General features: G+C 55.7%; 1 protein-coding gene across 1 annotated transcript; it reads left to right on the forward strand.

Moving 5' to 3' along the window:
* The first annotated feature begins 12,444 nt into the window (after window positions 1-12,444).
* Window positions 12,445-18,953, forward strand: LOC147086452 (ras-related and estrogen-regulated growth inhibitor-like protein A). Its single transcript, XM_085978558.1, has 4 exons — window positions 12,445-12,612; window positions 16,221-16,274; window positions 16,386-16,462; window positions 18,120-18,953. Exons 1-4 carry the CDS (start codon window positions 12,522-12,524, stop codon window positions 18,528-18,530), a joined length of 633 nt encoding a protein of 210 aa, XP_085834684.1. The 5' UTR covers window positions 12,445-12,521; the 3' UTR covers window positions 18,531-18,953.
* The last annotated feature ends 4,371 nt before the right edge of the window (window positions 18,954-23,324 follow it).

Consider the following 23,324-nt stretch of genomic DNA (forward strand, 5'->3'; position numbering starts at 1 on the left):
CTCCGACAGTGCGGCGCTCCCTCAGTACCGCCCCTCCGACAGTGCGGCGCTGCCTCAGTACCGCCCCTCCGACAGTGCGGCGCTCCCTCAGTACCGCCCCTCCGACAGTGCACTGCTCCCTCAGCACCGCTCCTCCGACAGTGCGGTGCTCCCTCAGTACAGCCCCTCCGACAGTGCGGCGCTCCCTCAGTACCGCCCCTCCGACAGTGCGGCGCTCCCTCAGTACCGCACCTCCGACAGTGCGGCGCTCCCTCAGTGCTGCCCCGCCAACAGTGCGGCGCTCCCTCAGTACTGCCCCTCCGACAGTGCGGCGCTCCCTCAGAAACCGCCCCTCCGACAGTACGGCGCTCCCTCAGTACCGCCCCTCCGACAGTGCGGCACTCCCTCAGTACTGCCCATCCGACAGTGCGGCACTCCCTCAGTACCGCCCCTCCGACAGTGCGGCGCTCCCTCAGTACTGCCCCTCCGACAGTGCGGCGCTCCCTCAGTACTGCCCCTCCGACAGTGCGGCGCTCCCTCAGTACCACCCCTCCGACAGTGCGGCGCTCCCTCAGTACTGCCCCTCCAACAGTGCGGCGCTCCCTCAGTACTGCCCCTCCGACAGTGCGGCGCTCCAACAGTACCGCCCCTCCGACAGTGCGGCGCTCCCTCAGTGCCACCCCTCCGACAGTGCGGCGCTCCCTCAGTACTGCCCCTCCAACAGTGCGGCGCTCCCTCAGTACTGCCCCTCCGACAATGCGGCGCTCCAACAGTACCGCCCCTCCGACAGTGCGGCGCTCCCTCAGTACCACCTCTCCGACAGTGCGGCGCTCCCTCAGAACTGCCCCTCCAACAGTGCGGCGCTCCCTCAGTACCGCCCCTCCGACAGTGCGGCGCTCCCTCAGTACTGCCCCTCCGACAGTGCGGCGCTCCCTCAGTACCGCCCCTCCGACAGTGCGGCGCTGCCTCAGTACCACCCCTCCGACAGTGCGGCGCTCCCTCAGTACCGCCCCTCCGACAGTGCACTGCTCCCTCAGCACCGCTCCTCCGACAGTGCGGTGCTCCCTCAGTACAGCCCCTCCGACAGTGCGGCGCTCCCTCAGTACCGCCCCTCCGACAGTGCGGCGCTCCCTCAGTACCGCCCCTCCGACAGTGCGGCACTCCCTCAGTACTGCCCCTCCGACAGTGCGGCACTCCCTCAGTACCGCCCCTCCGACAGTGCGGCGCTCCCTCAGTACTGCCCCTCCAACAGTGCGGCGCTCCCTCAGTACTGCCCCTCCGACAGTGCGGCGCTCCCTCAGTACTGCCCCTCCGACAGTGCGGCGCTCCAACAGTACCGCCCCTCCGACAGTGCGGCGCTCCCTCAGTACCACCCCTCCGACAGTGCGGCGCTCCCTCAGTACAGCCCCTCCAACAGTGCGACGCTCCCTCAGTACTGCCCCTCCGACAATGCGGCGCTCCAACAGTACCGCCCCTCCGACAGTGCGGCGCTCCCTCAGTACCACCCCTCCGACAGTGCGGCGCTCCCTCAGTACTGCCCCTCCAACAGTGCGGCGCTCCCTCAGTACCGCCCCTCCGACAGTGCGGCGCTCCCTCAGTACCGCCCCTCCGACAGTGAGGCGCTCCCTCAGTACTGCCCCGCCGACAGTGCGGCGCTCCCTCAGTACTGCCCCTCCGACAGTGCGGCGCTCCCTCAGAAACCACCCCTCCGACAGTGCTGCACTCCCTCAGTACTGCCCCTCTGACAGTGCGGCACTCCCTCAGTACCGCCCCTCCGACAGTGCGGCGCTCCCTCAGTACTGCCCCTCCGACAGTGCGGCGCTCCCTCAGTACCCGCCCCTCCGACAGTGCGGCGCTGCCTCAGTACCGCCCCTCCGACAGTGCGGCGTTCCCTCAGTACCGCCCCTCCGACAGTGCACTGCTCCCTCAGCACCGCTCCTCCAACAGTGCGGTGCTCCCTCAGTACCCGCCCCTCCGACAGTGCGGCACTCCCTCAGTACTGCCCCGCCGACAGTGCGGCGCTCCCTCAGTACTGCCCCTCCGACAGTGCGGCGCTCCCTCAGAAACCGCCCCTCCGACAGTGCGGCGCTCCCTCAGTACTGCCCCTCCGACAGTGCGGCACTCCCTCAGTACCGCCCCTCCGACAGTGCGGCGCTCCCTCAGTACTGCCCCTCCGACAGTGCGGCGCTCCCTCAGTACTGCCCCTCCGACAGTGCGGCGCTCCCTCAGAAACCGCCCCTCCGACAGTGCGGCGCTCCCTCAGTACTGCCCCTCCAACAGTGCGGCACTCCCTCAGTACCGCCCCTCCGACAGTGCGGCGCTCCCTCAGTACTGCCCCTCCGACAGTGCGGCGCTCCCTCAGTACCGCCCCTCCGACAGTGCAGCGCTCCCTCAGTACCGCCCCTCCGACAGTACGGCGCTTCCTCAGTACCGCCCCTCCGACAGTGCGACGCTTCCTCAATACTGCCCCTCCGACAGTGTGGCGCTCCCTCAGAAACCGCCCCTCCGACAGTGCGGCGCTCCCTCAGTACTGCCCCTCCGACAGTGCGGCACTCCCTCAGTACCGCCCCTCCGACAGTGCGGCGCTCCCTCAGTACTGCCCCTCCGACAGTGCGGCGCTCCCTCAGTACCGCCCCTCCGACAGTGCAGCGCTCCCTCAGTACCGCCCCTCCGACAGTGCAGCGCTCCCTCAGTACCGCCCCTCCGACAGTACGGCGCTTCCTCAGTACCCGCCCCTCCGACAGTGCGACGCTTCCTCAGTACTGCCCCTCCGACAGTACGGCGATCCCTCAGTACCGCCCCTCCGACAGTGCGGCGCTCCCTCAGTACTGCCCCGCCGACAGTGCGGCGCTCCCTCAGTACCGCACTGGGAGTATCAGCGTTGATTGTGCGCTGAAGTCTCTGGAGTGTGGACTCGAACCCATGACCTTCTGACTCAGAGGCGAGAGAGACAGTGCTGCACACTGAGCCACGGCTGACTCTGCAGTGACTGGTCTTTGTACCTCTGGCTGGAGCACAGCCATCTGGAATCAGAGCTCCACCTTGGGCTGGGAAGAATTGATCGGGGCTTGCAGGGGAAGTGAGGAGCACCAACCCACGGGAGTGGCACATCGCCCGTCTCCTGGATACCCGCACTCCAAGGGTTTAATTACGAGGAGAGATTACACAAACTAGGGTTGTATTGCCTAGAATTTAGAAGGATAAGGGGTGATCTGATTGAAGTTATCAAGATATTAAGATAGGGTAGATAGGGAGAAACTATTTCCGCTGGTTTGTGGAATCTAGGACTTGGGGGCAGAGTCTAAAAGTTAGAGCCAGACCTTTCAGGAGTGAAGTTAGGAAACACTTCTACACACAAAGGGTGGTAGAAGTTGGGAACTCTCTTCCGCAATCGGCAATTGATGCTGGATCAATTGTTAATTTTAAATCTGAGATTGGTAGATTTTTGTTAACCAAAGGTATTAAGGGATATGGCAAAGGTGGTTGGATGGGGTTAGGTCGCAGATCAGCCATGATCTCACTGAATGGCCTCCTCCTGTTCCTGTGTAACAGGCTCGAGGAGCTGAATGGGCCTCCTCCTGTTCCTGTGTAACAGGCTCGAGGGGCTGAATGGGCCTCCTCCTGTTCCTGCGTAACAGGCTCGAGGGGCTGAATGGCCCCCTCCTGTTCCTGCGTAACAGGCTCGAGGGGCTGAATGGGCCTCCTCCTGTTCCTGTGTAACAGGCTCGAGGGGCTGAATGGGCCTCCTCCTGTTCCTGTGTAACAGGCTCGAGGGGCTGAATGGGCCTCCTCCTGTTCCTGTGTAACAGGCTCGAGGGGCTGAATGGGCCTCCTCCTGTTCCTGCGTAACAGGCTCGAGGGGCTGAATGGCCTCCTCCTGTTCCTGTGTAACAGGCTCGAGGGGCTGAATGGCCACCTCCTGTTCCTGTGTAACAGGCTCGAGGGGCTGAATGGCCTCCTCCTGTTCCTGTGTAACAAGCTCGAGGGGCTGAATGGCCACCTCCTGTTCCTGTGTAACAGGCTCGAGGGGCTGAATGGCCTCCTCCTGTTCCTGTGTAACAGGCTCGAGGGGCTGAATGGCCCCCTCCTGTTCATGTGTCCTATGGCCTGCCCCTGCTGCTGACCCCTCTGCGTCATTGTGACCTCCAACGCTACCCTGGCCAACCTCCCACTCTCTGTAACCATCCGCTCATCTGAAACTCATGCTGCCCCGATATCCTGACTCGCACCATGTCCCGGTTCACCCATCACCCGCTGTTGCTCGCTGACCTACACTGTCTCCCGGTCCAGCAACGCCTCATTTTTAAAAAACTCTCATCCACTTCTTCAAATCCCTCACCCCCTCTCCCTATCTCTGTAACCCCCTCCAGCCCTACACCCCTCTCTATCTCTGTAACCTCCTCCAGCCCCTACACCCCTCCCTATCTCTGTAACCTCCTCCAGCCCGACACCCCTCCCTATCTCTGTAACCTCCTCCAGCCCTACACCCCTCCCTATCTCTGTAACCACCTCCAGCCCCTCCCTATCTCTGTAACCACCTCCAGCCCCTCCCTATCTCTGTAACCTCCTCCAGCCCTACACCCCTCCCCATCTCTGTAACCTCCTCCAGCCCCTACACCCCTCCCCATCTCTGTAACCCCCTCCAGCCCCTACACCCCTCCCCATCTCTGTAACCCCCTCCAGCCCCTACACCCCTCCCCATCTCTGTAACCTCCTCCAGCCCTACACCTCTCCCTATCTCTGTAACCCCCTGCAGCCCCTACACCCCTCCCTATCTCTGTAACCTCCTCCAGCCCCTACACCCCTCCCTATCTCTGTAACCTCCTCCAGCCCCTACACCCCTCCCCATCTCTGTAACCTCCTCCAGTCCCTACACCCCTCCCCATCTCTGTAACCTCCTCCAGCCCTACACCCCTCCCTATCTCTGTAACCCCCTCCAGCCCTACACCCCTCCCTATCTCTGTAACCTCCTCCAGCCTCTACACCCCTCCCTATCTCTGTAACCTCCTCCAGCCCCTACACCCCTCCCCATCTCTGTAACCTCCTCCAGCCCTACACCCCTCCCTGTCTCTGTAACCTCCTCCAGCCCTACACCCCTCCCCATCTCTGTAACCTCCTCCAGCCCCTATGACCCTCCGAGATCTCTGCGCTCCTCCAATTCCGGCCTCTTGCACATTCCCCCGATTTCCATCGCTCCACCATTGGCGGCCGTGCATTCAGCTGCCTGGGCCCCGAGCTCTGGAAGGCCGTCCAAGAAACCTCCAACAAATATTGAAATTCTATGTTGTGTGATGTGCTGTCAGAAATGTTAAAGCAATTTAACTGAGACATGAGTTGCTGTGACATGTAATGTGCAGCAGAGAGCGCAGTTGCTCAAACTATGAGTTGACGCTGCTCAATGAGTCACCATTGAATGATGTCAATGAATGTCCATTATCACACCTTCTCCTGTATTTCTTGTTCACCCTTCTCCCTAATTTCCACCCCCTCCTCTCCTGAAGGTGCTGACTCTCACTGGGGTACGGTCCCCTCCTCTCCTGAAGGTGCTGACTCTCACTGGGGTAGGGGTCCCCTCCTCCCCTGAAGGCGCTCCCTCAGTACTGCCCCTCCGACAGTGCGGCGCTCCCTCAGTATTACCCCTCCGACAGTGCGGCGCTCCCTCAGTTTTGCCCCTCCGACAGTGCAGCGCTCCCTCAGTACTGCCCCTCCGACAGTGCGGCACTCCCTCAGTACTGCCCCTCCAACAGTGCGGCGCTCCCTCAGTACCGCCCCTCCGACAGTGCGGCGCTCCCTCAGTACTGCCCCTCCGACATTGTGGCGCTCCCTCAGTACTGCCCCTCCAACAGTGTGGCGCTCCCTCAGTACTGGCACTGGGAGTGTCAACCTGGATTTTCTCCTGAAGTCTCTGGAGTGGGGAGCCGAACCCACGACCTTCTGACTCGGTGCTACCAACTAAACCACATTTTTTAGATCAAAATGTCTTAAAAGGCTTATCACCAGCTTTCAACACTCCCAGCCGGATTGCACGGAGCAGGCCCGTGGAATAAATGTTAAGTCGGTTCACGGACTCCCGGGCCGCCTGCCTGTTCTGTGGCCTGGAGGAGTCCGTGCTCCACATCTGTACGGAGTGTGAGAGGTTGCAGCCCCTCTTCCATTATTTGACGGGGGCTGCTCCTCGATTTTCGGCTGCACTTCAGTCCCGCGCTCCTGATCTTCGGTCACCTGGTGCGGAGGTGAGCAGGCAGATCGGGGGGATCTCCTTGTAGGACTGCTCCTGGGCCTGGGCAAAATGGCCATCAATTGAGGGCGTAACTGGTAGAATAGATAAGGGAGAACCAGTAGATGTGTTGTATTTGGATTTTCAGAAGGCCTTTGATAAAGTCCCACATAAGAGGTTAGTGTGCAAAATTAAAGCACATGGGATTGGGGTAATATACTGGCATGGATTGAAAATTGGTTAACAGACAGGAAACAAAGAATAGGAATAAATGGGTCTTTTTCGGGGTGGCAGGCGGTGACTAGTGAGGTACCGCAGGGATCAGTGCTTGGGCCCCAGCTATTCACAATATATATATCTGATTTGGATGAGCGAACCGAATGTAATATTTCCAAGTTTGCTGACGACATGAAACTAGGTGGGATTGTAAGTTGTGAGGAGGATGCAAAGAGGCTTCAAGGTGATTTTGAGAAGTTGAGTGAGTGGGCAAATACATGGCAGATGCAGTATAACGTGGATGTGGTAAACCACTGCTAACTCTGTACATGTCTGTGTGGTAAACGACTGTTAACTCTGTACAGGTCCAGGCATGTCTCCGCCCCTGGCTCCACCCCTAAGCCCGGGTATAAAGGTGACTCACCACCCTTCCCCCGGGAGCTCTTAGGATGGATCCACTAGCAGAGGCATGCTCCAGTTCTTAGTCAATAAAAGCCTACTTCGTATAAGTTCGACTCGTAGTCTTTGGTGTTGTTGATAGTGCAGCAATTTTATTGACTAAATTTTCGACATGGAGCAAATCTTGAAGCCGGAACGTTTAGACCTGGATCCTCAAGCAGCAGATGCAGCCAATAACTTTGAACACTGGCTGAGCTGTTTCGAAGCCTTCCTGGAGGCCTCCAGCACTACCGTCACTACAGATGACGCGAAACGGCTTGTCTTGAACTCACGGGTGAGCCACCGAGTCTACTCGATCATCCGAGACGCCACAACTTACGCGGCCGCCATCGCGACACTAAAGGAACAATACGTGAGGCCTGTTAACGAGGTCTACGCCAGACACCTCCTGGCTACCCGAAAACAGCGCCCCGGGGAATCGGGCGCCAAATATTTACTGGTACTGAGAGTCCTCGGCCGGGCCTGTAATTGCAAAGCGGTGACGGCCAAGGAATGCACGGAAGACCTGATCCGAGACGCCTACGTAGCCGGCATCAGGTCCAACTATACTCGGCAGAGGCTGCTGGAACAGAGGGGGCGTGACCTGCAGAAGACGGTGGCCCTCGCTAACTCGTTAGACGTGGCCCTCCAGAACATGGACGCCTACCCCCCTGACCGGATGGCCACGTGGATGTCACGGGAGCAGCCATCTTGGGACCCGGTAAGGCCACAAGCCGCCAGCAGCCCAACTACAGCTGCAATGACCAGAGGCCAGAAATGCTACTTCTGCGGCCAGGCCAAGCACCCCAGACAGCAATGCCCAGCAAAGGACGCGACCTGCTCCAAATGCGGTAAGAAAGGCCACTACGCGAGAGTGTGCAGGGCGAAATCGACCCCCAATTCCAGCAGCGCCGCGTGTGAACCGTGCAGGCCGCCATTTTGGACCCCACCAACCACGTGTGAGCCGTGCGGGCCGCCATTTTGGGCACCACCAGCCGCGGGGGAGCCGCCATCTTGGACACCATTTCGGGACCAGGCCCCCGGCGCGGGCGAATACTACAGCGACCCACCGACCTCGACGATGGCCTCCATCACCCTGGACCAATCGAGGCCCCATCAACTAGCCAGGTCCATGATGAACGTAAAGGTAAATGGCCATGCCACAAATTGCCTTCTCGACTGCGGAAGCACGGAGAGCTTCATCCACCCCGACACGGTGCGACGCTACTCCCTATCGGTTATGCCCACACGCTACCAGGTCTTTATGGCCTCAAAGTCCCATACGGCGGACGTCGGCAGCTACTGTGTAGCGACTCTGACAGTGAACGGCGTGGAGTACAGAGATTTTAAATTCCTCGTCCTGCCACAGCTTTGCGCTCCCGTACTGCTAGGATTAGACTTCCAGTGCCATCTGGAGAGCGTCACGATGGCATATGGTGGGCCCCTGGCCCCACTTACAGTCTGCAGCCGGCAGAATTTAAACACGGCGCCGCGCAAAGTATGCAGCCTGTCCACCCTGAAGGTCAAACCCCCCCCGTTGTTCGCTAACCTCGCCAAAGACTGCAAGCCAATTGCTACTAAAAGCAGGCGGTACAGTGCTGGGGATAGGAGCTTTATTAAATCAGAAGTAGAAAGACTCCTGAGGGAAGGGATTATCGAGGGCAGCACCAGCCCATGGCGAGCCCAAGTGGTGGTAGTGAAGACCGGTGAAAAACAGCGCCTGGTTATTGATTACAGCCAGACGATCAATCGATACACGCAATTAGAAGCATACCCACTTCCCCGCATATCTGACATGGTCAACCAGATAGCACAATACCGGGTATTCTCGACGATTGATCTGAAGTTGGCATACCACCAGCTCCCCATCAGGCCTGAGGACCGCCAGTACACGGCCTTCGAGGCCGACGGTCGCCTCTACCACTTCCTCCGAGTCCCCTTCGGCGTCACCAACGGGGTCTTGGTCTTCCAAAGGGAGATGGACTGGATGGTTGACCAGAACGCGCTGCAGGCCACCTTCCCCTATCTAGACAACGTCACCATCTGCGGCCATGACCGGCATGGCCACGACGCCAACCTAGAAAAATTCCTCCGTACGGCCCAACGGCTGAATCTGACATACAACAGAGAAAAATGTATGTTCCGCACCATGCGCCTCGCTATTCTTGGCTGCGTGGTGGAAAACGGAGTCATCGGCCCCGACCCCGAACGAATGCGCCCCCTCCTGGAACTACCCCTCCCCCACTGCCTAAAAGCCCTGAAGAGATGCCTAGGGTTCTTCTCTTACTACGCCCAGTGGGTGCCCAACTATGCGGACAAAGCCCGGCCCCTCATCAAGTCAACCTCCTTCCCCTTGATGGCAGAGGCCCGTGCGGCCTTCACCCTCATAAAAGAGGACATTGCGAAGGCCACAATGCACGCAGTGGATGAGTCCACCCCTTTCCAAGTGGAGAGCGATGCATCCGACTTCGCCCTAGCCGCAACCCTTAACCAGGCGGGGAGACCCATGGCCTTCTTTTCACGGACCCTCCAGGGCCCCGAAATTCGACACTCCTCAGTCGAGAAGGAGGCCCAGGCGATAGTGGAGGCTGTACGGCACTGGAGGCATTACCTGGCCGGTAAACGTTTCACCCTGCTCACTGACCAACGGTCAGTAGCATTTATGTTTAACAACAGACAAAGGGGGAAAATCAAAAATGATAAGATATTGCGGTAGAGGATCGGGTTATCCACCTACAACTACGATATCTTATACTGGCCCGGGAAACTTAATGAGCCCCCAGACGCCCTATCCTGTGGGACATGTGCCAACGCACAAGTCGATAGGCTACGGACCCTCCACAATGATCTCTGCCACCCGGGGGTCACCAGGTTCTTCCATTTTATTAAAGCTCGCAACCTGCCTTACTCCATCGAGGAGGTCAGGACCATGACCAGGAACTGCCAGGTCTGCGCCGAATGCAAACCGCATTTTTATAGGCCAGGCAGGGCACACCTGATTAAAGCCACCCGCCCCTTCGAACGTCTCAGCGTCGATTTCAAGGGGCCCCTTCCCTCCTCTGACCGCAACACGTACTTCCTCAATATTATTGATGAGTACTCCCGTTTCCCCTTCGCCATCCCCTGCCCGGACATGACCAGCGCCACAGTCATCAGGTGCCTCAACGACCTGTTCGCCATATTTGGCTTCCCCAATTACATCCACAGCGACAGGGGCTCGTCGTTCATGAGCGACGAGCTGCACCAGTACCTGCTCGAGAAGGGCATAGCCACGAGCAGGACTACCAGCTACAACCCCCGGGGTAACGGACAGGTAGAGAGGGAGAACGCAATGGTGTGGAAGACCGCCATGCTCGCCCTAAAATCCAAGGGCCTCCCAATCTCCCGCTGGCAAGATGTCCTCCCCGATGCGCTCCACTCCATACGATCACTGCTCTGTACTGCCACAAACGCCACCCCTCACGAGAAGATGTTCGTCTTCCCCAGGAAATCCACCTCGGGGACATCACTACCGCCATGGCTGACGTCTCCGGGACCCGTCCTGCTCAGGAAACACGTGAGGAGCCATAAGACAGACCCCCTGGTCGAAAAGGTTCACCTCCTCCACGCCAACCCACAGTATGCCTACGTGGCGTATCCTGACGGGCGGGAGGACACAGTCTCAATTCGAGACCTCGCACCCTCAGGTACCACCCGAAACACCATCAATCACCATCCACTACCTCCACCCACCACCACTACCCACGACGCACCACGAACTGACGACATGCCGGTGCCATCCCTACCCCGAGAGGATGACACGCCAGTGCTCCGTCCCACGCGAGAAGCGGCCGCGGGCAAAGAACCGCCGCAACCGGCACCACGAAGATCATTACGGCAGACAAGACCCCCGGAGAGACTTTCATATACGAACTTTTGAAACACTTCACCCCGCCGGACTCTTTTTTAAACGAGGGGTGAATGTGGTAAACCACTGCTAACTCTGAACACGTCTGTGTGGTAAACCACTGTTAACTCTGTACAGGTCCGGGCATGTCTCCGCCCCTGGCTCCACCCCTAAGCCCGGGTATAAAGGTGACTCACCACCCTTCCCCCGGGAGCTCTTAGGATGGATCCACTAGCAGAGGCATGCTCCAGTTCTTAGTCAATAAAAGCCTACTTCGTATAAGTTCGACTCGTAGTCTTTGGTGTTGTTGATAGTGCATCAGTGGATAAATGTGAAGTTATCCACTTCGGTAGGAAAAACAGAAAGATAGAAATGGTGCTAGATTGGGAAATGTTGATGTACAAAGGGACCTGGGTGTCCTTGTACACCAGTCACTGAAAGCAAACATGCAGGTGCAGCAAGCAGTTAGGAAGGCAAATGGTATGTTGGCCTTCATTGCAAGAGGATTTGAGGACAGGAGCAAGGGTGTCTTACTACAGTTATACAGGGCCTTGGTGAGACCACACCTGGAGTACTGTGTGCAGTTTTGGTCTCCTTACCTAAGAAAGGATATACTTGCCATAGAGGGAGTGCAGCGAAGGTTCACCAGACTGATTCCTGGGATGGCAGGACTGTCGTATGAGGAGAGATTGGGTCGACTAGGCCTGTATTCACTAGAGTTTAGAAGAATGAGAGGGGATCTCATTGAAACGTATAAATTTCTGAGAGGGCTAGACAGACTGGATGCAGGGAGGATGTTCCCCCTGGCTGGGGGGATCGAGAACGAGGGGTCACAGTCTCAGGATACGGGGTAGGACATTTAGGACTGAGATGAGGAGAAATGTCTTCACTCAGAGGGTGGTGAACCTGTGGAATTCTCTACCACAGAAGGCTGTGGAGGCCAAGTCACTGAATACATTTAAGAAGGAGATAGATAGATTTCTAGACACAAAAGGCATCAAGGGGTATGGGGAGAGAGCGGGAATATGGTATTGAGATAGAGGATCAGCCATGATCACATTGAATGGCGGAGCAGGCTCGAGGGGCCGAATGGCCGACTCCTGCTCCTATTTTTCTATGTTTTTCTATGTTACAGGAAACTCTTTTTTATCCGGCACCGACGGGACCGGCGTGGTGCCGGTTTTTATCAAAAAGTCCGGATTACAGAGAGGTATAGTTAAAAGGTAGGAGAGCTCGGTACACAGCAACAAATCCAGGCTTCCCTGTTGCTTAGCAACAGCTGCAGGAACCCCGGCCACAGACCAAGCATCCCTGTTGCTTAGCAACATGTGCAGGAACCCCGATTGCACAACCACAGATCCAGGAACGGCCGCTAATATGAAGTAAAACTTACCTGAACCGACTCCTGAATTTTGCCGGTTAACCGAGATTTGCGGTTATTTAGCTGCCGGTAAATCGAGAGTTTCCTGTATTTGTTCGTTCGGTTCCAGAAGAGGACACCCACCCTGCAATGGGAAATAGAGCTCTTTATTAGTTTGAAGGAAAGAGTTAAAGGTTGTCAAAAGGACAGCATGTTCCAGATTTTGCAATTGGACGAGGGATTGGAGCTGTGATGCTCTCAGCTCGAACAGGGATTGGATCGTTTGCCTGTCACTCATAGGTGCTCGTCCCCTTGCCCAGAGCTCCCTCTATAAAAAGGACCTCTGTCTGTGTGTTGTGTGTGTGCAGGAACAATAAGACTGTGCAGCCTGTTAAACTCTCCAGCAACCTTCGCGCTTGCAAAAGATGGTTTTGTACACGAAGCACCCCGATTCCACCCAGCCGAAAATGCCGGTGAACTTTCTCATCCTGGGCGCCGACCACGTTGGGAAATCAGGTAATTTTTCATTTTTGGCAATTTTTTTTCTTCTTCACCCCCCCTCCCCCAGGTGCAATTCTGGTCCGGCTGCCCCTGACCAGCAACGTGAGAAATCTTCACCCGGTGGCATTTCAAAGGAAGAAGGGATTTACATTCCTTTAGCGCCCTTTGCCACTCACGACTTTACTGATTTCAGGGCAGAGCTGGTTCAGTCCGCACTCTTGTGTGGTTTGAAGCTGTGCTCTTGTAGCTGCACGTCCCACGACCGTCCTCAAGCCTTCAGCTTCCTGGCACCTTGTGAATCCTCAGTGCTTTAATAAGATCGGGTGCTTAATCCTTGCGCTCTCATGCCAAGCAATCCCGTTCTCAATACAGTGCCCAGAGCTGTCCGCCCAGGTGCGACCCATCCTTTGCAAAGTAAAAGCTATGTGTGTGCACCTTCCATGCACCGTTACTTGAGGTCTTCTGAGACGTTGGTCTTCAAAGACCCCCCCAAGTAATTCTTCATTAAAATTTGTCCGGTGCCCTCTGAGTTTTCGAAGAAGAGCAGGGGGCGGAGTGTCCCAGGATAAATATTTATCCCTCAACTTTTCTCTTAGGCAGTCCCTCGGAACCGGAACTTGCTTCCACATTCAAAATGAGTTCTCAGGTGACTGATGAGTCCAATGCGGGACCTACAGTCTCTGTCACAGGTGGGGCAGACGGTGGTTGAAGGGGCGGGTGGGGTGGGGTGCTTGGGTTGACGTGCGCTCCTTGCGCTGTTTGTGCTTGGCTTCCCACTTGCTCCCGGCGAAGAGACTCGAGGTGTTCGGCGCCTTCCCGGATGCTTCTCCTCCACTTTGTGCGGTCTTGGGGCCAGGGATTCCCAGGTGTCGGTGTTGGGTGTTGCACTTTTTCAAGGAGGCTTTGAGGGTGTCCTTGAAGCGTTTCCTCTGCCCACCTGGGGCTCTCTTGCCGTGTCGGAGCTCCGAGTAGAGCGCTTGTTTTGGGAGTCTCGTATCGGGCGTGCGGATGATGTGGCCCGTCCATCGGAGCTGATCGAGCGTGGTCAGAGCTTCGATGCTGGGGATGTTGGCCTGAGCGAGAACACTGACGTTGGTGCGCCTATCCTGCCGATGGATTTGCAGGATCTTGCGGAGGCAGCGTTGGTGGTACCTCTCCAGTGCTTTGAGGTGCCTGCTGTACATGGTCCATGTCTCTGAGGCATACAGCAGGGCGGGTATCACTGCTGCTCTGTAGACCATGAGCTTAGTGCCAGGTTTGAGGTCCTGGTCTTCACTCTCTTCCTCAGGCGACCGAAGGCTGCACTGGCACACTGAAGGCGGTGTTGGACTTCGTCATCGACATCTGCCCTTGTTGACAGTAGGTTCCCGAGGTATGGAATCCCTCAGCCAATATCACTAAAACAGATGATCTGCTCAACATCGCATTGCTGTTTGTGGGAGCTTGCTGTGTGAAAATTGGCTGCCGCATTTCCCTACATAAGTGACTACGCTTCAACAAAGCATATGCTGATAGGGTTAAGATGAAGTTTTTTTTAAATTCATTCAGGGGATGTGGGCATCGCTGGCAAGGCCAGCATTTATTGCCCATCCCTAGTTGCCCCTTGAGAAGGTGGTGGTGAGCCGCCTTCTTGAACCGCTGCAGTCCCGTGTGGTGAAGGTGCTCCCACAGTGCTGTTAGGGAGGGAGTTCCAGGATTTTGACCCAGCGACGATGAAGGAACGGCCCGATATATTTCCAAGTCGGGATGGTGTGTGTGTGACTTGGAGGGGAACTTGGAGGTGGTGGTGTTCCCATGCGCCTGCTGCCCTTGTCCTTCTAGGTGGGAGGAGGTCGCGGGTTTGGGAGGTGCTGCCGAAGAAGCCTTGGCGAGTTGCTGCAGTGCATCTTGTAGCTGGTGCACACGGCAGCAACCCGCCAAGTAGGGGTGGGAGAAGGACACGTGTGGAGCAGTAACACTGGCATAGACCGGTTTCTGTGCCTTGAGAGACTTCATTGGCTGTAAAGCGCTTTGGGACGTTCGGAGGTTGTGAAAGGCGCTGGAGAAATGCAAATATTTCTTTCATTCTTTGAGCTGTGAGTATATTCAAGAGCGAGCTGGATAATTACCTGGAGAAAAACTGCTCAAGGGGAATGGGCGGTGGGATGGGATGGGATATTTCCCAGACTCTGGGACTGATCAGGAATCTTGCTCAGTCTTGAACATTCCCCGTAACACTCGCTGAATTTAGTAGACGGATAATTAACCCGTCACTTAACTCGTCTGTATAACAATTCTCTGCTGTTTTGACACAGCTTCTAATGTTATTTCAACATCTTTGCGAAAATAGCGGACAGAGGGTCTGCCAATGATTATAACACCAAGTCATTGCTGTTAAGTATTAAATGAACTTTGAAACTGGCACTCAAACTATTTCGTGCATAGGCAATTTAAAAAACAAAACAATGTTCATTAATGTGTGTCAGCCGTGGCTCAGTGGGCAGCACTCTTGCCTCTGACTCAGAAGGTCGTGGGTTCGAGTCCCGCTCCAGAGACTTGAGCATAAAATCTAGGCTGACACTCCCAGTGCAGTGCTGAGGGAGCGCCGCACTGTCAGAGGGTCACTACTGAGGGAGCGCCGCACTGTGGGAGGGGCAGTACTGAGGGAGCGCCGCACTGTGGGAGGGGCAGTACTGAGGGAGCGCCACACTGTTGGAGGGCAGTACTGAGGGAGCGCCGCACTGTCGGTGGGGCAGTACTGAGGGAGCGCCGCACTGTCGGTGGGGCAGTACTGAGGGAGCGCCGCACTGTCGGAGGGGCAGTACTGAGGGAGCGCCGCACTGTTGGAGGGCAGTACTGAGGGAGCGCCGCACTGTTGGAGGGCAGTACTGAGGGAGCGCCGCACTGTCGGAGGGGCAGTACTGAGGGAGCGCCGCACTGTCGGAGGGGCGGTACTGAGGGAGCGCCGCACTGTCGGAGGGGCGGTACTGAGGGAGCGCCGCACTGTCGGAGGGGCAGTACTGAGGGAACACCGCACCGTCGGAGGGGCAGTACTGAGGGAGCGCCGTACTGTCGGAGGGGCAGTACTGAGGGAGCGCCGCACTGTCGGAGGGGCAGTACTGAGGGAGCGCCGCACTGTCGGAGGGGCAGTACTGAGGGAGTGCTGCACTGTCGGAGGTGCCGTCTTTCGGATGAGGCGTTAAACCGAGGCCCCGTCTGCCCTCTCAGGTGGATGTAAAAGATCCCACGGCCACTATTGGAAGAAGAGCAGGGGGAGTTCTCCCCGGTGTCCTGGGGCCAATATTTATCCCTCAACCAACATCACTAAAAACAGATGATCTGGTCATTATTACATTGCTGTTTGTGGGAGCTTGCTGTGCGCAATTTGGCTGCCGCGTTTCCTACATTACAACAGTGACCACACTTCAAAAAAAGTACTTCATTGTAAAACGCTTTGGGACGTCCTGAGGTGGTGAAAGGCGCTGGAGAAACGCGACTCTTTCTTTTTTGTGAAATACTGACTGGTTTCGACACCAGCAAAACCTTGTCCATTTTTTTGAGGTTAGTTTGAACGGTTTTGTGATGTGCTTTGTGATTCCCTGCCTGCCCCATTTCTAAAGGAGTGTTTCTTTCTTCCTTTCCAGCTCTCACTGTCCGGTTCCTTACCAGAAGATTTATCGGAGAATACGGTGACATTGGTAAGTGGAATTGGCGATTTTTTTTTGCCGTCGACTTGAAACTTTGAAAGATGGAGTCTTGCTGGGAAGGTTGAAAGTTTTATTTACAGACTTTTGGCTTTTCCTTAACAGAGACCATTTATACCCACAATGTGACCGTGGATGGAACAGAAATTTCTTTCAACATTTGGGATTCGTTGTATCCACAGGTAATTATGGCACTTTACAGTTCGAAATTCAGTGTATTATGTCCAATTCTGGGCACCGCACTTTAGGAAGAATGTGAAGTCCTTGGAGAGGGATGCAGAGGAGATTTACCAGAATGGTACTGGGGATGAGGGACTCCAGCGATGTGGAGAGACTGGAGAAGCTGGGGTTGTTCTCCTTAGAGCAGTGAAGGTTAAGGGGAGATTGACCAGAATGGTACCAGGGATGAGGGACTTCAGCGATGTGGAGAGACTGGAGAAGCTGGGATTGTTCTCCTTAGAGCAGAGAAGGTTAAGGGGAGGTTGACCAGTATGGTACCAGGGATGAGGGACTTCAGTGATGTGGAGAGACTGGAGAAGCTGGGGTTGTTCTCCTTAGAGCAGTGAAGGTTAAGGGAGATTGACCAGAATGGTACCAGGGATGAGGGACTTCAGCGATGTGGAGAGACTGGAGAAGCTGGGGTTGTTCTCCTTAGAGCAGTGAAGGTTAAGGGGAGATTGACCAGAATGGTACTGGGGATGAGGGACTCCAACGATGTGGAGAGACTGGAGAAGCTGGGGTTGTTCTCCTTAGAGCAGTGAAGGTTAAGGGGAGATTGACCAGAATGGTACCAGGGATGAGGGACTTCAGCGATGTGGAGAGACTGGAGAAGCTGGGGTTGTTCTCCTTAGAGCAGAGAAGGCTAAGGGGAGATTCAATGGAGGCGTTCAAAATCACGAAGGGTTTTGATGGAGTAAATAAGGAGAAACTGTTTTCAGTGGCAGGAGGGTCGGTAACTAGAGGACACAGATTTAAGATAATTGGCGAAAGAACCAGACTGGAGATGAGGAGAATGTTTTTTACGCAGCGAGTTGTTGTGATCTGGAACGCGCTGCCTGAAAGGGCGGTGGGAGCAGATTCAATAGTAACTTTCAAAAGGGAATTGGATAAACACTTGAAGGAAAAAAAACGGCAGGGCTGTGGAGAAAGAGCAGGGGGGAGTGGGACTAATTGGAGAGCTCGTTCAAAGAGCCGGCATAGGCACGATGGGCCGAATGGCCTCCTTCTGTGCTGTGTGATTCCCTTGGCTTCTCGCGCACTCTTTTCAACTCGGTGCTGTCAGTTATCTCCGGGGCCAGGCCCCAGTGTCCCAGTCTCGAGCGACGGGTTAAAATTTGAACCGGGAAACGTTCCGCGCACAGCAAGATCCCACAGGCAGCCAGTGGCGCAAGGGACCGGTTGATCTGCTTCGGATGTGGGCTGGCCCCCCGAGGGCTCCAGGGGGAACTTGCTCCTCTCGGAATAGCGCCGTGGGTACATGCGGCCATCAGCGCGGCCCTGAGCTGAGCTCAGCAGGCTGACCTCGGCCAGGGGGCGGTGACGATTGGGGTGGGGAGGGGGCTGAGGAACGGTACTGATTGATCTCAGTGCCACTGTGTAAGGTAGAGAGGGTGGGGGGTGGGAAGGGAGCTGATCGCTATCCAGTGCCTCCAATCTTGTGTATGGAAATCCAATTTCGGGCGCGGTCGCGATGCACCCCAAGAGCGAATAGCCAGCCGTCAATCACTGCGCAGGCTAACCCACTTTGGCATGGTGGTGGTGGTAGGGGTTTGGGGGGCTAAATTTGCTTTTTAAAAACCAGATAATTGAGCATTTTGTTCCTTTTCCTCTCCTTCACAGAACTCGGAGGGGCCGGCTCACCCGACGGAGCAGCAGATGCGCTGGGCGGACGGCTTCATCATCGTCTACAGCATCTGCGACCGGGACAGCTTCGAGGTGGCGCGGCGGCAGGTCCAGCGGCTCCGGCAGGCCAAGGGCAGCCGGGCACCCGCGGTCGTCGTGGGCAACAAGCGGGACCTGTGCCACCGGCGGGCTGTCCCCAGCGAGGAGGGGCGCCTGCTGGCGCTGGGCAGCCACTGCGCCTTCCTCGAGGTCTCGGCCGCCGAGACCTACCACGGCGTCCTGCTGGCCTTCCACCAGTTGCTGGGCCTGGTCCGGGAGTCCAGGGCGGCGGCCAAGAGGGCGGCCGGCCTGCGGGGCATCGTGCGCAGCGTGTCGGCCGTGTTCGGGGGCAAGAGGCGGGCGGAGTAGGGAGGCCGCCGCGGGGCCGAGGGAGAGAGCGCGCAGGCCTGCGCTGCCCGTCGTTGACCAGCTCTTGCCAAGCTCCTGCTGGCAGTCCGGCCCTCCACAGCCGAATAGCCCGCCGTTTGCGCTCTGCCTGGGGTGAATGGCCATGCACAGGAGGTGGGCCGCACGGAAGCTGCACCCCAGGGACTATCAGCCCTTTGACGGGAAGAGGGGAGAAAGTTAAGAGGATCGCAAAAGCTGCAACTAACTTCGGCGAAATTATTTCCAGAGAAGTGGATGGATTGTATTATTACGAGCATTGTAAATATTGTAAGAAAAAAATGTAATATTTGTATAGTTTGTACATATTTCTCACTATGAATTGTGCTGTGAAAATGTGTTTTAATAATGGCTCTGGGATATGTAATAAAGTCTCTATTTTTAATATTTAAGATTGTTAATTCCATATTCAAGGGGCATAAACTTAAAATTAGAGCCAGGCCGTTCAGGGGTGATGTCGGGAAGCACTTTTTCACACAAAGGGTGAGTTGAAATCTGGAACTCTCCCCCCCAAAAAGCTGTTGAGGCTGGGGGTTAATTGAAAATGTCAAAACTGAGATTGATAGATTTTTGTTGGGTCAGGGGATTAAGGGTTAGGCGGGTAAATGGAGTTAAGATACAGATCAGCCGTGATCTCATTGAATGGCGGAGCAGGCTCAAGGGGCTGAATGGCCTCCTCCTGTTCCTGTGTAACAGGCTCGAGGGGCTGAATGGCCTCCTACTGTTCCTGTGTAACAGGCTCGAGGGGCTGAATGGGCCTCCTCCTGTTCCTGTGTAACAGGCTCGAGGGGCTGAATGGGCCTCCTCCTGTTCCTGTGTAACAGGCTCGAGGGGCTGAATGGGCCTCCTCCTGTTCCTGTGTAACAGGCTCGAGGGGGCTGAATGGCCTCCTCCTGTTCCTGTGTAACAGGCTCGAGGGGCTGAATGGGCCTCCTCCTGTTCCTGTGTAACAGGCTCGAGGGGCTGAATGGGCCTCCTCCTGTTCCTGTGTAACAGTCTCGAGGGGCTGAATGGCCTCCTCCTGTTCCTGTGTAACAGGCTCCTGTGTTCCCAACTCGCGCGTAATCCGTCACGTCTGTTGGATAAGGTCTGGATACTTGAAGGCAATTTCAGCTTCAGGGAATTTCGGCTTCGAGGGGGGCAGTTTGGGCATGTTTGCCCTGGGGGTGTGGAGGTCCCAGGCTGACTGAGCTTGTGAAGGCAATGGAATGGGGCAAACCGTTCCTCGTTCTTAACCTTGTGTCCCCAATGAAGGAGTCTGGAGCGAAGGAAATTCGGGGGAAGTTATCATTCAGAGGGTAATTGGGTAGTTGAATAAATTACCAGAGAGGGCCCCTGAAGCAGAGCAGATAAATGGGTCATTCAGCAATTAGGTGTGTTTCAAGAGAGAAGGGATTGCGGGACATGGCGATAAGGTGGGGCTGAGGGATATGGTGGGGTTGAGGGATAGGGGGAGAAGGTGGGGTTCGGGAGGGGGCATTTGTGGAGACGGTGGGGAGTGTGATGGAATACCCACCCCTTGCCTGGATGAGTGTAGCTCCAACAACACTCAAGAAGCTCGACACCATCCAGGACAAAGCAGCCCGCTTGATCGGCACCCCGTCCACCACCTTAAACATTCACTCCCTCCACCACCGGTGCACCGTGGCTGCAGTGTGGACCATCTACAAGATGCACTGCTGCAACTCGCCAAGGCTTCTTCGGCAGCACCTCCCAAACCCGCCACCTCCACCACCTAGAAGGACAAGGGCAGCAGGCGCGTGGGAACACCACCACCTCCAAGTTCCCCTCCAAGTCACACACCATCCCGACTTGGAAATATATCGGCTGTTCCTTCATCGCCGCTGGGTCAAAATCCTGGAACTCCCTCCCTAACAGCACTGTGGGAGCACCTTCACCACACGGACTGCAGCGGTTCAAGAAGGCGGCTCACCACCACCTTCTCAAGGGGCAACTAGGGATGGGCAATAAATGCTGGGCCTTACCAGCGACGCCCACATCCCATAAATGAATTTTAAAAAATGGTGGGTGGGTGGGGTTGAGGGATAGGGTGCGATTGAAGGGTTTTGCTGAGAAGGTGGGGTTGAAGGATACGGGGAGAAGGTGGAGGTGATTCACGAGAAAGGGACAGGCTTGTCTGGCTGCTAATTTCCAACGATCCAGCAGCCTGGGGAGGGAGTCAAGCCCAGGGCGAGATGGGCTGTATGATTGACCTCAGAGCCCATGGACTGGGCAGGGCAAAGAAGCAAAAAACCCAAAGAGTTCCTGTTTCAGATCATTTATCCAGTGACCACCCGCCACCCCCCCCCCACCCCACCCCACTACTGAGCCCGTGCGTGAAGATCGGGATGAGCACAGGGTCAGGGTTCAGTGTGACGGGGGAATAGTTTTTCAGCGCTCACTTTCGAGATTGCTGCAGTGACTCAGAACGCAGTCGCTTGCAAGAAACCCACTTTAAATTTTATTGAAAGGAGCGAGCGTTACAAGATGCATAAAAGGTATAAATGTGTTAGGTCTAGTTCGTAAATGCAGGCCGAGAAACGCGCCGGATTGTACAGCCTCGCAACGGGCAGCAGCCTCGGCAACCAGAGGCGGAAGGATAGTTGCTGGGCTGTGTCAATCAGTCACTGGTCAAAGGAAACCTCCCCTCTCTGCCTGGCTCGAAAATAACCCCGATCACGGAGATGAAAGATTGGAGCCCACTGTGTCACTGGAGTCTCACTGCATCACTGGAGTCTCACTGCATCACTGGAGTCTCACTGCATCACTGAAGTCTCACTGCATCACTGGAGTCTCACTGCATCACTGGAGTCTCACTGCATCACTGAAGTCTCACTGCATCACTGGAGTCTCACTGTTTCACTGGAGTCTCACTGCATCACTGGACCCCAGTGCATCACTGGATCTAACTGGAAACTGGAACCAAGTGCATCACCAAAACCCACTGGCACTGGAATCTCACTGGCACTGGAATCTCACTGCATCACTGGATCCCACTGCATCACTGGAATCCCACTGCATCACTGGATCCAACTGGAAACTGGAACCAAGCGCATCACCGAAACCCACTGGCACTGGAATCTCACTGCATCACTGGATCCCACTGCATCACTGCAACCCACTGCATAATTGCAACTCACTGGCACCAGAACCTACTGGCACTGGAATCTCACTGCATCACTAAAACCCACTGCATCACTGGAGCCCACTGCGTCACTGCAACCCACTGCATCGCTGGATCCAACTGGAAACTGGAACCAAGTGCATCACCGAATCCCACTGGCACTGGAACCCACTCCGTCACTGGAATCTCACTGGCACTGGAATCTCACTGCATCACATTGCATCACTGGAACCTGACTGCAGCACTGGAATCCATTCCATCACTGGAGCCCACTGCATTACTGAAAGTCACTGCATCACTGGAGCACACTGCATTACTGGAACATGCTACATCACTGGAACATGCTACATCACTGGAACATGCTACATCACTGGAACATGCTACATCACTGGAACATGCTACATCATTGGAACATGCTACATCACTGGAATCCCATTGCATCACTAAAACCCACTGCATCACTAGAGCCCACTGCATCACTGGATCCAACTGGAAACTGGAACCAAGTGCATCACCAAATCCCACTGGCACTGGAACCCACTGCGTCACTGGAATCTCACAGGCACTGGAACCTGACTGCAGCACTGGAATCCATCCCATCACTGGAACATGCTACATCACTGGAACACACTACATCACTGGAATCCCACTGCATCACTGGAGCCCACTGCATCACTGGAGCCCACTGCATCGCTGGGTCCAACTGGAAACTGGAACCAAGTGCATCACCGAATCCCACTGTGTCACTGGAATCTCACTGCATCACTGGATCCCACCGGAAACTGGAGCCCACTGCATCACTGGAATTCCATTGGACACTGGAGCTCATTGCATCACTGGAAGTCACTGCATCACTGGTGCCCACTGGCACTGCAACCCAATGACAGTGGAACTGACTTGGCCATTACGTTGCACATCAGAGGAGACGCCAGCCTTGATTTTAACCCAGGGTCCAGATGTTGTACCCTAAATCTGTACTGGATTAATAATGTATTAAAAAATATAGTTAGATCAGTGGGGATGAGGGGGTGGACATATGAGGAGAGGTTGAGTAGATTGGGACTCTACTCATTGGAGTTCAGAAGAATGAGAGGCGATCTTATTGAAACATATAAGATTGTGAAGGGGTTGGATTGGGTGGATGTGGTGAGGATGTTCCCACTGATGGGTGAAACTAGATCTAGGGGGCATAATCTTAGAATAAGGGGCTGCTCTTTCAAAACTGAGATGAGGAGGAACTACTTCACTCAGAGGGTAGTAGGTCTGTGGAATTTGCTGCCCTAGAAAGCTGTGGAAGCTACATCATTAAATAAATTTAAAACAGAAATAGACACTTTCCTAGAAGTAAAGGGGAATTAGGGGTTACGGGGAGCGGGCAAGAAATCGGACATGAGGCTAGGTTCGGATCGGTCATGGCCCTGTGGGTAATGGAGTGGGCCCAGGGGCCGTGTAGCCTGGTCCTGCTCCTACTTCTTGTGTTCTAATTCTGTGTTAGATTTCAGGAGATGGTTCTATTCACAGGGATTAGTGGAGACCTCGGGAACAGGCTGCCAGCTAGGAGTCCTTCAAGAGTAAATTGGGACTGTTCCTGGCTGGGGTGGAGATCACCTTTTACAGAAGGTAAGTACTGCAGG

This window comes from Somniosus microcephalus, unplaced genomic scaffold, assembly GCF_052327205.1.
Source record: "Somniosus microcephalus isolate GS21.2 unplaced genomic scaffold, FLI_Smic_1.0 unresolved_chr7, whole genome shotgun sequence".
Classification (NCBI taxonomy): domain Eukaryota; kingdom Metazoa; phylum Chordata; class Chondrichthyes; order Squaliformes; family Somniosidae; genus Somniosus; species Somniosus microcephalus.